Source organism: Poecile atricapillus, chromosome 21, assembly GCF_030490865.1.
Source record: "Poecile atricapillus isolate bPoeAtr1 chromosome 21, bPoeAtr1.hap1, whole genome shotgun sequence".
Classification (NCBI taxonomy): domain Eukaryota; kingdom Metazoa; phylum Chordata; class Aves; order Passeriformes; family Paridae; genus Poecile; species Poecile atricapillus.
The window spans coordinates 7,118,145-7,130,379 of record NC_081269.1 but is presented as its reverse complement, the minus strand read 5'-3'; the positions used below and the strand labels follow the sequence as shown (position 1 = coordinate 7,130,379).

At 47.7% G+C, this 12,235-nt stretch overlaps 1 protein-coding gene across 1 annotated transcript; it reads left to right on the top strand.

The window, feature by feature from the left end:
• Positions 1-3,520: 3,520 nt before the first annotated feature.
• On the top strand, positions 3,521-11,991 carry PRKRIP1 (PRKR interacting protein 1). The gene is made up of 6 exons (XM_058854119.1): positions 3,521-3,666; positions 4,826-4,904; positions 6,285-6,385; positions 7,132-7,217; positions 8,887-8,954; positions 11,253-11,991. The coding sequence occupies exons 1-6, from the start codon at positions 3,547-3,549 to the stop codon at positions 11,366-11,368; spliced, it is 570 nt and encodes a 189-aa protein (XP_058710102.1). The 5' UTR covers positions 3,521-3,546; the 3' UTR covers positions 11,369-11,991.
• Positions 11,992-12,235: the final 244 nt, after the last annotated feature.

Below are 12,235 nucleotides of genomic sequence, written 5' to 3'. Positions count from 1 at the left end.
AGGGGAAAGCACCCTCAGTGTGTGGGCTGGATTCCATGGCAGCACTGCCCTCTGCCCAGGGCTGGAGAAGGACTGGGCTGCAGGGATGCTGGACTGGGCTGCAGAGATGCTGCTGCTGAGCTGTGCCCTGGCACATACCATGAACAGGACAAAAATGCGAAGAGATTTCAGCAGTGCAGCTGCCCACGTTTCATGTGGGTGTTGGAGCTCCTGCCTGACGTGCAGGGTCTGTCTCAGCAAAGGATTGCAGTGCTTCCAGAAGGATCCCTTTGGTAGGAGAACTCCTCAGAAACACAAATGAGCTTCTTTGATAAAGATCAGGGTGTTTTGTTGTTTGGCTCGCTCCGACCTATGAGAACACTACCCTGTTCTAATGCAAATCTGCTGGCCCCAGTAAGCCCAGTCCTGCCCAGATCCCAGCCCGGTACTCTGATTTTGTGGGCTTTGTATTTTGGTGAAATACTTTCTATTTTTGTATGACCTAAGTAACTGTCTTGCCCCACTCCCCAGATTTTTTAAAAGTAAATCGTGCAGAATACAGCAAGAGTCTGCACCAGCTCCCTAGATGCGTAGTTTGAGAGTGAGATGTTCCCAGGTCTCTTTCCCCACGGTTTTTGAAGGCTCTGCTGGATGACAGGCAAGCTGCCTGGTTGTTTCCTGGGGCTGTGAGCTGTGGCTGGAACAAGCCACGTTCTGGGCAAGTGAGTCCCTCAGGCTGCCATTCTGCCTTCCTCCCATGGGGACTGGCACGGGACAGCCAAGTCCTGGCAGCTCATCATTCACAGCCCTGCTGTGGGAAGCTGTGTGCTTGGAGAGGTGGCTGTGAGGAAGAAACAGGGCGAAACGCTAGGGATTAATTGTGCTTAGGACTCAGCAGAGGGAACTCAATCGATTTGCAGCAATTCTGCTTTGTGAAACAGTCTGCGGTGACTGAGAGGGGACAGGGACCTGCTGTAGCCTCTGCAACAGAGCTGGTGTCTGCCTGGCAGGGCTGAGTCCAGCCTGGCACTGGATGGGTTCTGTCCTGGTGGGCTGAAGACGACCCAAGGCTGGGAGAGCCGCAGGCACAGGAGCCAGGGAGCTGGCAGACAGCGTGGAGGAAGCTGTTTGCATTGCTCCAGCCAGGGCTGAGACTGCAAGGATGCCTTCCAGGACCAGCGGCCAGCTGGGAACTCAGCCAGCACTAAATTCACACCATTCTTTTACAAATCAGGTTGGTAAGACAAACACGAGACACAAACTAGTGTGATTTCCATAGCAACCTCAGCGGAGGTTGAAAAGTCTTTTGTAAACACAGGGCTGAACCTCAGGATCAGCTCCGATTTTCTCCACAGAAAGGGGAAGAGAATGGAGCCTTAATAAATTCAGGCCATACAAATGAACTATAAATCTCAGAAGGAGCCATTCCCAACCTCTCTGTTCCCCTTTCTGTCACCCTCTCCACATGCATAGCACGAAGCTGTCTGAAACCCAGAGCCCAACTTCCCGGCTCTGGCTTATCTCCATAAACTGCACAAAGGCTTATGCCCCTCTTCCATTGCAGCTGACCTTTACTGGCTAATTCTGTGACGCACACACAGCCCCAGCACATGCCATGCCATTTCTGTAGGGCCACAGCGACTTGAAACAAAATTTGGCTTGCAGTGGAGGCCTGTACTGCAGCCAGCTCTGGCTCCTCTTCCCCACCATGGCTTCCTCCAGCGCCGTCAGACAAGTGTGGATTTGGGTGTACCAGCCCTCGGCTCGTCCAAGCGCTGTTCCTGCAAATCCCAGGCGTGAATATGGATGCAAACAGCACAGCATCCCCCCCTGCTACCTGCCCACGTCTCCCAGCGCCCGGCCGTGCTGTGGGGAACGCTGCTGCCGTTCATCACTGTCAGCAGACAAAGCCCGCGGGCCGCGCTGGTTAATGACCAAAGTGACACGAACAGATGGCGCAGGCAGCCTGCCACGGGGGCACCAGGAAGTGCTGTATCGCTTACACCCTCACGGGGAAGGGATTTGGCAGGGCTGAGGGTGCCAGTTGAATTTTCATCCTGCTCAGGCTCGGACGGAGCGCGGCAGATGCCGGAGCTGCCTTGCTGATGCAGCCTGCTGGGGACAGAGCACAGCCCTGAGAACACGCGTGAGGGGACAGGGGACATCAGAGCTCAGCTTGGGCAGGAGCAGGATGCACGGCTACAGCTGGGACATGGGAGTGATGCAGGGAACAAGCTGTAGCTGAGTTTTTGAGTGTCTGAGGGAGGCAGCAGCCAGGCCCTCCTCAGGGCTGCTGAGCCATGGGATGAGGCTGGAGCACAGGCAGTTCCATCCAAAAACGAGACAGAGGCCTGTTGGAGTGAGCCCAGAGAAGACAAACCAGATGGCTGGAGGGGTGGAACACCTCTCCTACAAGGAAAGGCTGAGAGAACTGGGGATTGTTCAGCCTCAGAAAAGTCTTTGGGGTGACCTAATTGTGGCCTTTCAGTACCCAAATGGACAGAAAGATGCAGGAGGACTTTGAACATGAATTTGTAGTGACGGATGGGGGAACTGCTTCAAACTGAAAAAGTGGGTTTAGATGAGATATTAGGATTAAATTCTTTGCTGTGAAGGCACAGATAGCCCAGAAAATCTTTGACTGCTGCATCCCTGGAAATGTTCAAGGACAAGTAGGATGGAGCTCTGAGCAGCCTGGTCTAGTGGGTGGCATCCCTGCCCACATCAGTGGGTTGGAATAGGAAGATCTTTTAGGTCCCTTTGAACCCAGACCATCCTGTGATTCTATGAGGAAGAACTTCTTCACTGTGTGGGTGATCAAGCACTGGCACAGGCTGCACAGAGAGGGTGTGTGGTGTCCCCCAAAATCCCTCTGGCCACATCCCTGAATGCCACACTCAGGGGACCATGCTGGAGCAGGGGGACGGACTGGGTGACCCCAATGGTCCTTTCCAACGTGAACCATAGTTCTGTGACTCTGTGCCTTCAAAGAATCCCACTGAGGGTGGCAGAGCACTGGGAAAAATCAATTTTTCAAGCTGCCCAGGAAGACCGTGGAGCCTCCCCATCTGCGTTCCTGAGTAACCTGCTCTGGGTGACCCTGCCTTGCCAGGGGGATTGGGCTGGAAGAGGACCCTTCATACAGTTTGGTGACTCTGCCTTCAGCCTCAATACAGGCTGCAGGGTACGGACATTATGAGGGGGAATTTTTTCCACAGAAGGGGTGATTATATACTGGTACAGGCTGCCCAGTGCGGTGGTGGAGCCATGGTCCATGGAGCCGTCCAAGAAACGACTTGCAGCACAGTGCTCTCGTTGACAAGAGTGGTGATAGGGCAGAAGCTGGGTTCGATGACCCCAGAAGTGCTTCCTCCGTGTCCCTCTCCTCTCACGGACCCTATTCCGTGGCTCTGCTGGCGCTGAGGGCCCCGCACGAACGTCCCTCACACGGGGATCCCTCACACAGCTCCCGCCTCCACCCGGCCCTCACCGCACCCGCCATAACGGGGCCGCCCGCGTCGCGCGCCGTGACGTCACGGGGGGGCGGGGCGCGGCCAGGGCCGGAACATGGCGGCGCCCTCGGCCCCGCGGCCGCCCCGGCCCCGCAAGGAGCCGCAGCCGCTCGTCATCCCCCGGAGCGCGGCCGAGGAGCAGCGCCTCCGCCTCGAGCGCCTCATGAGGAACCCGGTGAGGGCACCCGCCGGGGCACGGCCCGGGGCGGCGGGAGCGGAGAGGGACGCTGAGATCCCCCCGGGATCCGTGAGGGGAGAGGGACACCGAGACCCCCGCCACATCCCGGGGGTCTGTGAGGGCAGATGGGCTCCCTCGGTGCCTGTGAGGTGAGAGGGACACTGAGACCCTCTCGGTGTCTGTAAGGGGAGAAGGATGCTGAGACCCTCACCTCTGGCTCTGTGAGAGAAAAGGGACTAACACCCCCTTTCCCCTTCTGCGGAGTCCGTGAGAGGAGAGGGGCCAACCTCCCCTTTCTCCACTCCGTGTCCGTGAGGGAAGAGGAGGCGACACCCCCTCCCTGGGGTCTGTGAAGGGAGAGGGTCCAACCCCCCCATTCTTCCTTCCCGGTTCCGTGACAGGATCGACACACGCCCCCTTCCTCCTTGCCGGGTCCTCAAGGGGAGAGGGAACGACCCCTCCCCACTGTATTGCTGTGAGGGGAGAAGGACCTGTCTTTTCTGGGATGCTGTGAGGAGAGAGCTGCTTCTCTGGGAACCCAGGGGCCCCTCAGTGCTTTGCCCGCCGGTCTTTTCTCTATCCACCGCTTTTAAATTGCAAGATCATGACCCTGGCCCTCTAACTGGGTGTTCTGATCCTGTCCTGAGGAGATTTTTGCCAGGACAATACGCTCAGCCCCCGTACCGTGTGTGCTGGAACAGGCTGAGACTTCCCACACCATGTTCTTCCTCTGACCTTGCACCATGTGTTCTCCCTCCCCTGCTCTTCCCTGTCCTCTAGCTCTGGCATGGAAGGTGCACAAACACCTTTCATCGTTTCCCAGACTACTGAATTATACTCAGTTCCTGCAAGTGCTTGGAGGTGCTGACATGCTTCCTTCTAGTTCCCGTGCTGAAAAAGAAGCACAGACACTCCTAATCCTCCTAGGGTTTGTTGACCTGCAGGCCTGAATGTGAGGGACAGAGAGGATCCCTTCTGATTCTCCATTTCTGCCTGATCCCTGTGCATGAAGAAATTGCTGCAGCTGTGATCCTTCTGAGATCTGTCAGTTGGTGGAAGAGGCTGTTGTCAGACGTATCCCACCTTTCAACAATGTGTTAAAATTGCAGACTTTGCTCCTGGAAGATACTGATGGCTGGTTGGTTTGTTCTTGCAGGAAAAGACTGTACCAATTCCTGAAAAACTGAATGAATGGGCACCACGGCCTCCCCCGGAGTTCGTTAGAGATGTCATGGGTAAAGATTCTGTTCTTCAGATAACTCTGGGGTCAGCCACAGTTAACTTAGAAAAGTGTTTAGCAGGAAAGGACAGAGGTGGTTTTCTTCTGCTCATTTTGCTGGAGAAAAGAGGTGTGAAATGTACTTTGAGAGTTGATTTTTCAAGTTTTTTTTGGTTCTCTGATTCTACTTTTCTGCTGGCTGTCAGAATGCAGAGAGAACAAAGCCCATGGCACTGCAGCACGTGGGCTGCCTGCAGTGCAATAAGCTGCTGCTCTGGTGATGACAAGTAAATGATGATGAGTAAATCTGTCCTCTCCATGGATCTGAGAGTGCTCTAGAAGATTGGCAGTATGGAGTCCTTCTTTTGACTGCTTTGAATCTGAATCTCAGGCTGTGAGAAGCAGGCACGTGCAGCAGGTTTGATTGTGTGTGCTCAGCTAGGGAGCTGGCAGCTGTGCCAGGACCCTGACCCAAATGCTCTGTGTACACTTCACTTCTCCCTGCAGGGATTAAATGTAGTAGCTGTGGTATAAACTGGCTGCATGTAGAAGTTCTGTCTTTCTTTGAGACCTCTATCCTTTCTAGAGGTTGACTTGTTCTTATTTCAGAATAAGAGATCTTGGGCTCGAGTTTTTATACACTTCTGAATACAGTCTGCTTATTGTAATTCTCCATGGCTTTTTCAGATAGCTTTGCTGTGTGCTTGAGTTGAATTGTCTTGTTTTTCTGGAAGTATCTGATGTGCTGGGACTCTGTAGGTATCAAGAGCACCCCTGTTGCAATCCCAACTGCTGGGTTTTAGTTAGGTGTCTTTGAGGTTTGTATTCCTGTGCTTTCCCTTGGGAAAGGGCTCAGGAGAGAGAGGAAGAGTGGAGCACAATGCTTAAAGCTGCTGCAAGGCTTCAGCATGCAAGCTGATGTCAGGAAGAATGAGCTGTAAGGATTTAATTTATGAAGAAGCAGTTAAAAACTGTCTTGCATGGGAAAGTACAATATCACCTTTCAGCACCTTTCTGTTGACCTTTATTTTGTGTTTGAGAAATGCTAAAAATTAATTTGAAGCAGCATCAGCTTCAAATTGTAATTCACCTCTGCCTGTAAGAGATTGGGGAGTGCATTTCATCTCCAGTTCTTTGCCTGCCTTGATGTGCAGCTAAGAGTGGGTTCTCCAGGGAGATTGTAGGACCTGCAGTGACCCAAAAGTGTGTGGGTTTGCAGCTCACTCTGGGTTTTGGTTGTGGACCGAGTTTGAAATGGTGACACACTCCATGTGGCATTGGTAGATTTTCATGTGACAGTGCCCTTTCCTGTGTCCCATCCCTCAGCATCCAGCTGTTGTGATTTGTGAGCATCTGTTTATCCTTTCTTAGCAGGCTGAACTCTTCCCTGTTGCAGGTTCCAGTGCTGGAGCTGGGAGCGGGGAGTTCCACGTGTACCGGCACCTCCGTCGGCGAGAGTACCAGAGGCAAGATTTCATGGATGCCATGGCTGAGAAGGTCAGCACAACTCCTTAGAACTCCCCCCACCCCCAACTGTTTACTGTTCATTGCAAATCTGTGTTTTCTTTGAAAGTCATGTACAAATAATTCCGTTCTGAGCCACCCCTTGTCAGAGGAGTCTGTAGGAGTGTGTGATCCGTGGTGTCTGTGTCAGTACTGAAACATTTGGTGCTTTGTGTCAGACATGCTCCATCTCCTGTGTTCCCTGGGGTCCTAGCACGCAGTAAGGCCTCATGGGAATGTGTGTGTTCTCAGGCTGACTTGAGAATGCTTTAAAAGCTAGAAATCCCTGATAACACTGCCTTGCACAGACAGAAACAAAGTGCCTGTGCACCGAATCCAGATGTTTCTTTTAAGTCTTGATCCAGTAGAATGCCCCCTCTTTCAGAAAACACTATTGATACATTCTCTTGGCTAAGTCCATATGTTAATGTTTGTGTCTCCAATTATTCATTTGTTTTTACTGAAACGTTTATTAGGGCAGAAGCCCAAGCTCCCTCATCTGCTCTGGTGAGGATTTCTCCCTCAGAAGGTTTCAATGTTTGGCTCAGGTTGCAGGTTAAAAATGCTGTCTGTACAGGAGTCATCCCTAGGAACGTGGCTTTGTATAAAGAAGCCAGACAAAATCTGGCAGAGCTCCCTTCTGTATTTTGCTAAAAGACTTCTCCCTAAAAGGACATGACTTTCAAAAGAAGTATTTTAATTTAGATTGTGACCAAAGTATGACATGTGATCAATTACAGCAAAGACTAGATGAGGAATTCCAGAAGAAACTGGAGAGGAATAAGATGATTGCAGAAGAGCAAACAGCAAAACGCAGAAGGAAGCGGTAAGGGCAGATTTTTCCCAGGAGGCTTGACATGGAAACCCTTACTCCCTGTGCCTCATCTGTAGCTGCATGCTCTGGATAAACACTGTCATTCTGTGTCTGCTTCTACCAGCTGGGAAGTCTGGCTGTGGAAATTAAATTTGTCAGTGTCAATGTTTGGTTTCCAAAGGTAGCTGTAAACCTGACAGGCTTTGCTGGGGTGGTTTCTTTTCCATGCCTTTGCTTGCAGGATAACTTTGGACTGGTTGAGCTGCTTTTGCTGACACTGTGGTCTTGACTGCAACATGTCTTGTTGCATATTTGTTTTAACAGTGTCAGGAAAGGTTTGTGTCTATATCTGGCTTAAGTTTATGTCTGAATCATTGATACCAAGCAATTCTGGTGCAAAACTGGGTGCTGCTTCATGGGTAAGCTGCTTCTGCCTACCCCATTGAAATGTCTGGCAGGCCAAGTCTAACAAGTTAGATGGTAATACTAAAAAAATATTAAATCCATCTTTCTTTTAAATTTTAGACAAAATGAAACAGTTAAAAGATTGATGCTCTCAAGAAATAGCCTGAGCATTGTGTGCTGTGACACAAGAATTCAAATCCCACTCTCTGTGTCCAGGATAGGTTTCAGAAATAGCAGGGAATCGTGGCTCTGCTCTTTCCCAGGGTCTGACCCTAAGCAGCCTCTCCCTTGCTGTTTTGCATGCTGTGGCTGAGAGCTGCTGTGGAAAGGCCTGTGTGAAGTGACTCACTGCCATGTTAACACAAAAGTGCACAACACAAACACTGTTGCCATCTTAGTTTAATTTAATGTGGTCCAACAGATGGCCAGCAAGTCAGATCTGGCCTGCTGCCTCTTCTCTGGCTGAGATGGAGAACAACTGTTCCAACAGCAGATGCTGCCTAAACACTAACACCTCCTTGTCCCCCTGCTATGCTCTAATGGTGTGGCTTTGCCCTCCAGGAGCCCCTCTGATTTCCCTCACCACCCTTCTCTGTCCTGACCCAACAGGTACAGTTCCTGACTCTCTGTTTCAAGAGAATTTGGTTATGCTGTTGAGAAAGGAGCATGTGAATGCCAGGCTGCTCTGCCTGCATCTGCCATTAACTTGCCAGGTTGCCTTTGCTGGCCAAAGAGAGCTGGGTTTTATGAATTGAAATTCCCTCTTATCCCTAGTGCTACTCCTAGGGCCTGACATCCTGAGAAAGTGCAGCCGAAGAGGAAGGTCAGAGCATACTGCACTATTTTTATTTTCTTCAATTGAAGTATATATTACTGGTGATTTTTTTTTTTCTCCCCAGTGTTCAGTTTCTGCAGTCTGGGTTTTAACACCATTTTCTCTTTCTGTTTATTAGCCTAGGTAGCTAAAATGTGGGGGCAGATTCATTTTTGTTCCATCTGTGTTCTTGGAGATACTTGTGTATCATAGTTCTGGTTGCAGTGAAGTCATGAAAGACTTTTTAAAAATCCATTAATCTAAAAACAACATAGAAAAGTTTCTCTTGATCATGTGCTAAGTTTACTCTTGCTGAATGTTCAGTTGAGGCCAAATTTAAATTGAATTTCTCTTCTGAAATCAGCTTTTCCAAGATGTCTGTAATATCTCCTTTATCAGTGTTTGAATGTGAAGAAGCTTTACATTGGATTTTCCAGAGAGTCTTTTTTCTTTGCTTTATAGCCAGAAGTTAAAAGAGAAGAAACTGCAAGCTAAGAAAAATAAACTTGAACAAAAGAAACAGGAAAAAGGTCAGTGAAATTTAGTTTACTTTTCTCAGGACTTGGTTCTGTTTCCTTATTGAATCTTAGAAGGTTTTGTTCCAGCCCCCCATCCCAAGCATTCTCAATACATGGATTAGAGCCTGAGCCTTAAGCTTGTTATTTTAGCTAATGTTTCAAAATCCTCTTTGAAAGCCATCTATGTTGAGATTTAATCTTACAAATAACTTGGCTGTTTGTGAATATTTTCCATTTATTAGGGGGAATTTTGGACAGAAAACTCTTGGTTTGTGGATGTTTTGTCCCAGCTATTCTGATGAGCTGCAGATTCAGAACCTCAGCAGCTCAGAAAGGCAGGATTGTTCAAGGCTGTGCTTTTTTAAAGTATATTTGGAATGTGTATGGGAAAACGGTGGAAAAAAAAAGCACAGCTTGGGCAGCAAGAAACTGAGTAATAATTTTGTGTGTAAGAAATTGAGCCACCTTGATACCATCTGTTCTACAGGACTATTTCATTTCATAGAAATAAAGGTGAAAAACCTGACTGCCTCTGTTCTCCTGCAGTCTTGAAAAATTAATGTTCAACAATGTCAGTGTAACTGTTTGCTTAAACTTTTGCATACTTGTTGCTTCGTCTCAGTGAGTATATTTTGGCTCACTATTTCAAATAGTTGTCCCTTGTGAATTAGCACACAAATGGTTAATGTTAAAATTACAGCAGTTTCTGGTAATTCTGCTGGAACAGTGACTTGCCTGACAGTTCTACCTTATTTGTGCTTTGCTTTTCAGAATTGGATCTGTTTCAACTGAACCACTGCCAGCCTCCCATGTAAACACGGGAGGACAAATTGTTAGGTTAATTTTACTTGTGACAGCAAGTGAATGTAGCAGAGTGAATTTTTTGGGTGTTTTGTTTTGGTCTTGTTTTTTTGGGTTTTTTTTTAAGCTACTCATTTATGAATTGTAACTGGGAGGAGAATTTAAGTATGAGTCAACATACTTTTGTTCATTTTGAGTGAGCAAACAGAATACCCATCCCTTAGGGAGTGGCTGGGAGAGAGGAGAGCTGGATCAGGGACTGGCACTGTGGTATGGGATTGCCCTGTACCAGTTGTGGGGCTGGAGTGGTTTTGTTTGGCACAAGTTCCTGAAAGACAGAATCCAAACTCCCTGGTCTTTGCAACAGTTCTTAACTCTTTACAGTCTGTGGTTCTCTATATAAAATAATAATATCAGGGGGGAGAGAAGCCCCTCTTAGCCATTTTTGGTCAACTGAGAACAATCTTTCTTTTTTTAGTTTTGTGTGCCCTGGCTTGTGATCAGAAAGTTTTTTTCAAATTAATTAAAGTGTATTTGTTGTATATGGCAGGAAAACATTTGCCTTCCTTTTTTAATGAATAAATTAAACCTCTGAATTGCCATGTTTCATCTGTGTTGTAGTAAAATCACTAAGAATAAGGGTTGGCACTAAATGAGGTCAGCCGTTGAGGTTGCATTAGTGAACAAACTCCCAATAAAGGCTCAAAGTTCAGCACTTCACCACGCGGTGGCATCAGACCACTGAGCCTAAATCCCGCATGAACTGTTCAGGACACTGAGAGTGTGACTGGGCCTGAGGAATAGGGAGAGACGAAAAATGGCTCTCAGATTCAGCTCCCACTTTATGCCATACCTCATTTTTATTATCTGTTATTTAATTTCTAGTAGATGTTACCTTTTTTATTTAGTAGACTTCACAAGTTTTCTGTGACCCTTGTTAACTTTAGGCATATTTTAATGAGTTCCTGTACTGGCAGTATAGCAAACAGGTCTGTAAAAGTTTATGGCACCTCATGGAGTTTCTGTGAACTTGGATAGGTTGTAGGAAGATAATGATGATGATGAGTCTTGCCTGTGGCTTCCCAGTGCTCTGTGTGATCCTTCAAAGCTCATCCCAGCCTGGGGAGGTGAGATTGGGAATGAGATAATCTATCACCTCAGTGTTTGACTGTCTCTGTTAGAAACAGTGTTCCAGAGGAGGTGGAGTTGTTTAATGATGGACGTGGTAACATTGGAGATAAGGGAATTCCCCAAGGGAGAATTTGATATTCTGAGCTCCTCATCACTCAGCAGAATTAATAGAAACTGATTCGTGCTCCCTGAGTATCTGGGACTGCTTGGTTGTGAGATGCTTAACAAGGAAGACACAGGGGAATATGTTACCCATCTGTGCTAGTTAGCCTGACCTAATCCACATTTGCTGAGCACCTGAGAGTGTTTTGTTGTGAAATGTTTGGCAAGGAAGCCAGGTGGGAGCACCTCATCCATTCATCCTGTTTGTATTTGTAGAACCTGGGCAATCCCAAGAGCAAGGCAGCAGCGAGGATGACGAAGAGGATAGCAAGGAGGAGGAAGAAAAGGAAGATGATGCTGAAGAGCCAAGTTTTGTGATGGGAAGAGGATGAGGCCTTCCAGGAACAACTGGAAACACTGTTCATTGCTTTATATTCAGGAGCATGAAAGTCTTTCATCTCAGCCAAGCAGAACCCATTGGCGTACGTTACATCTGCTTAACGGGGCATGGCCTTCACGTCACAGGCCCGAGAGAAAATGATAGAGAAATGCCAAATAAGAGATTTTTTCTTAATTGCTTGTATAACTGCTGTGCAGTCTGCTCTAAGTTTGCTCTAAAGAGTCAGCCATAAGTCTCTATGACCCTAGAGTTCTTTCTAAAATGGCCCAGAGTGTTTTTCTGTCTGAAAGCTAAAACATAACTATTACCATTTAAGGGAAATATTACTGTGAAGGCTACGTATTCTACTTATCTTGAAGCTGGTAGCAGTGGGATACATGAATCTAGGGGAAGAGTTTAACCTGAAGTAGAAAAGTGGTCTGTAGCCAGACTCTCCTGCACTGTGAGTGTTCTGCATTTGGGGTTTTGTATGGGGTCATCTCTAACCCAAAGAAATCAGTTTATGTTGCTAGACAAGTTCTATAGATTTTTAATCAGGATCCCTTTTTTAATGCTAAAACTTTCCCTATTGCTTTTCTTCCATGTTTTCTAAATTAATAAAAGGGATGTGTTGGATTGTTCTGTCTTCTATTTTTCTTTTTGGAAGAGGATGTCAGTAAAATAAAGAGATGCTGCAGTGCTGCAGGAAGGGACAAAGAGATTGAGTGATATGGCACACATGAAAATATGGAAAAAGGTGTTAGCTGCATGTCACTTTTTGCTTTTGAATTGGAACAATACCTTTTCCCAGAGATTGTGTGTAAAGCCTCCGAATCCTGTGGCAGAAAGGCTTGGAATGGAATCATTTTGCTCGTGCTCA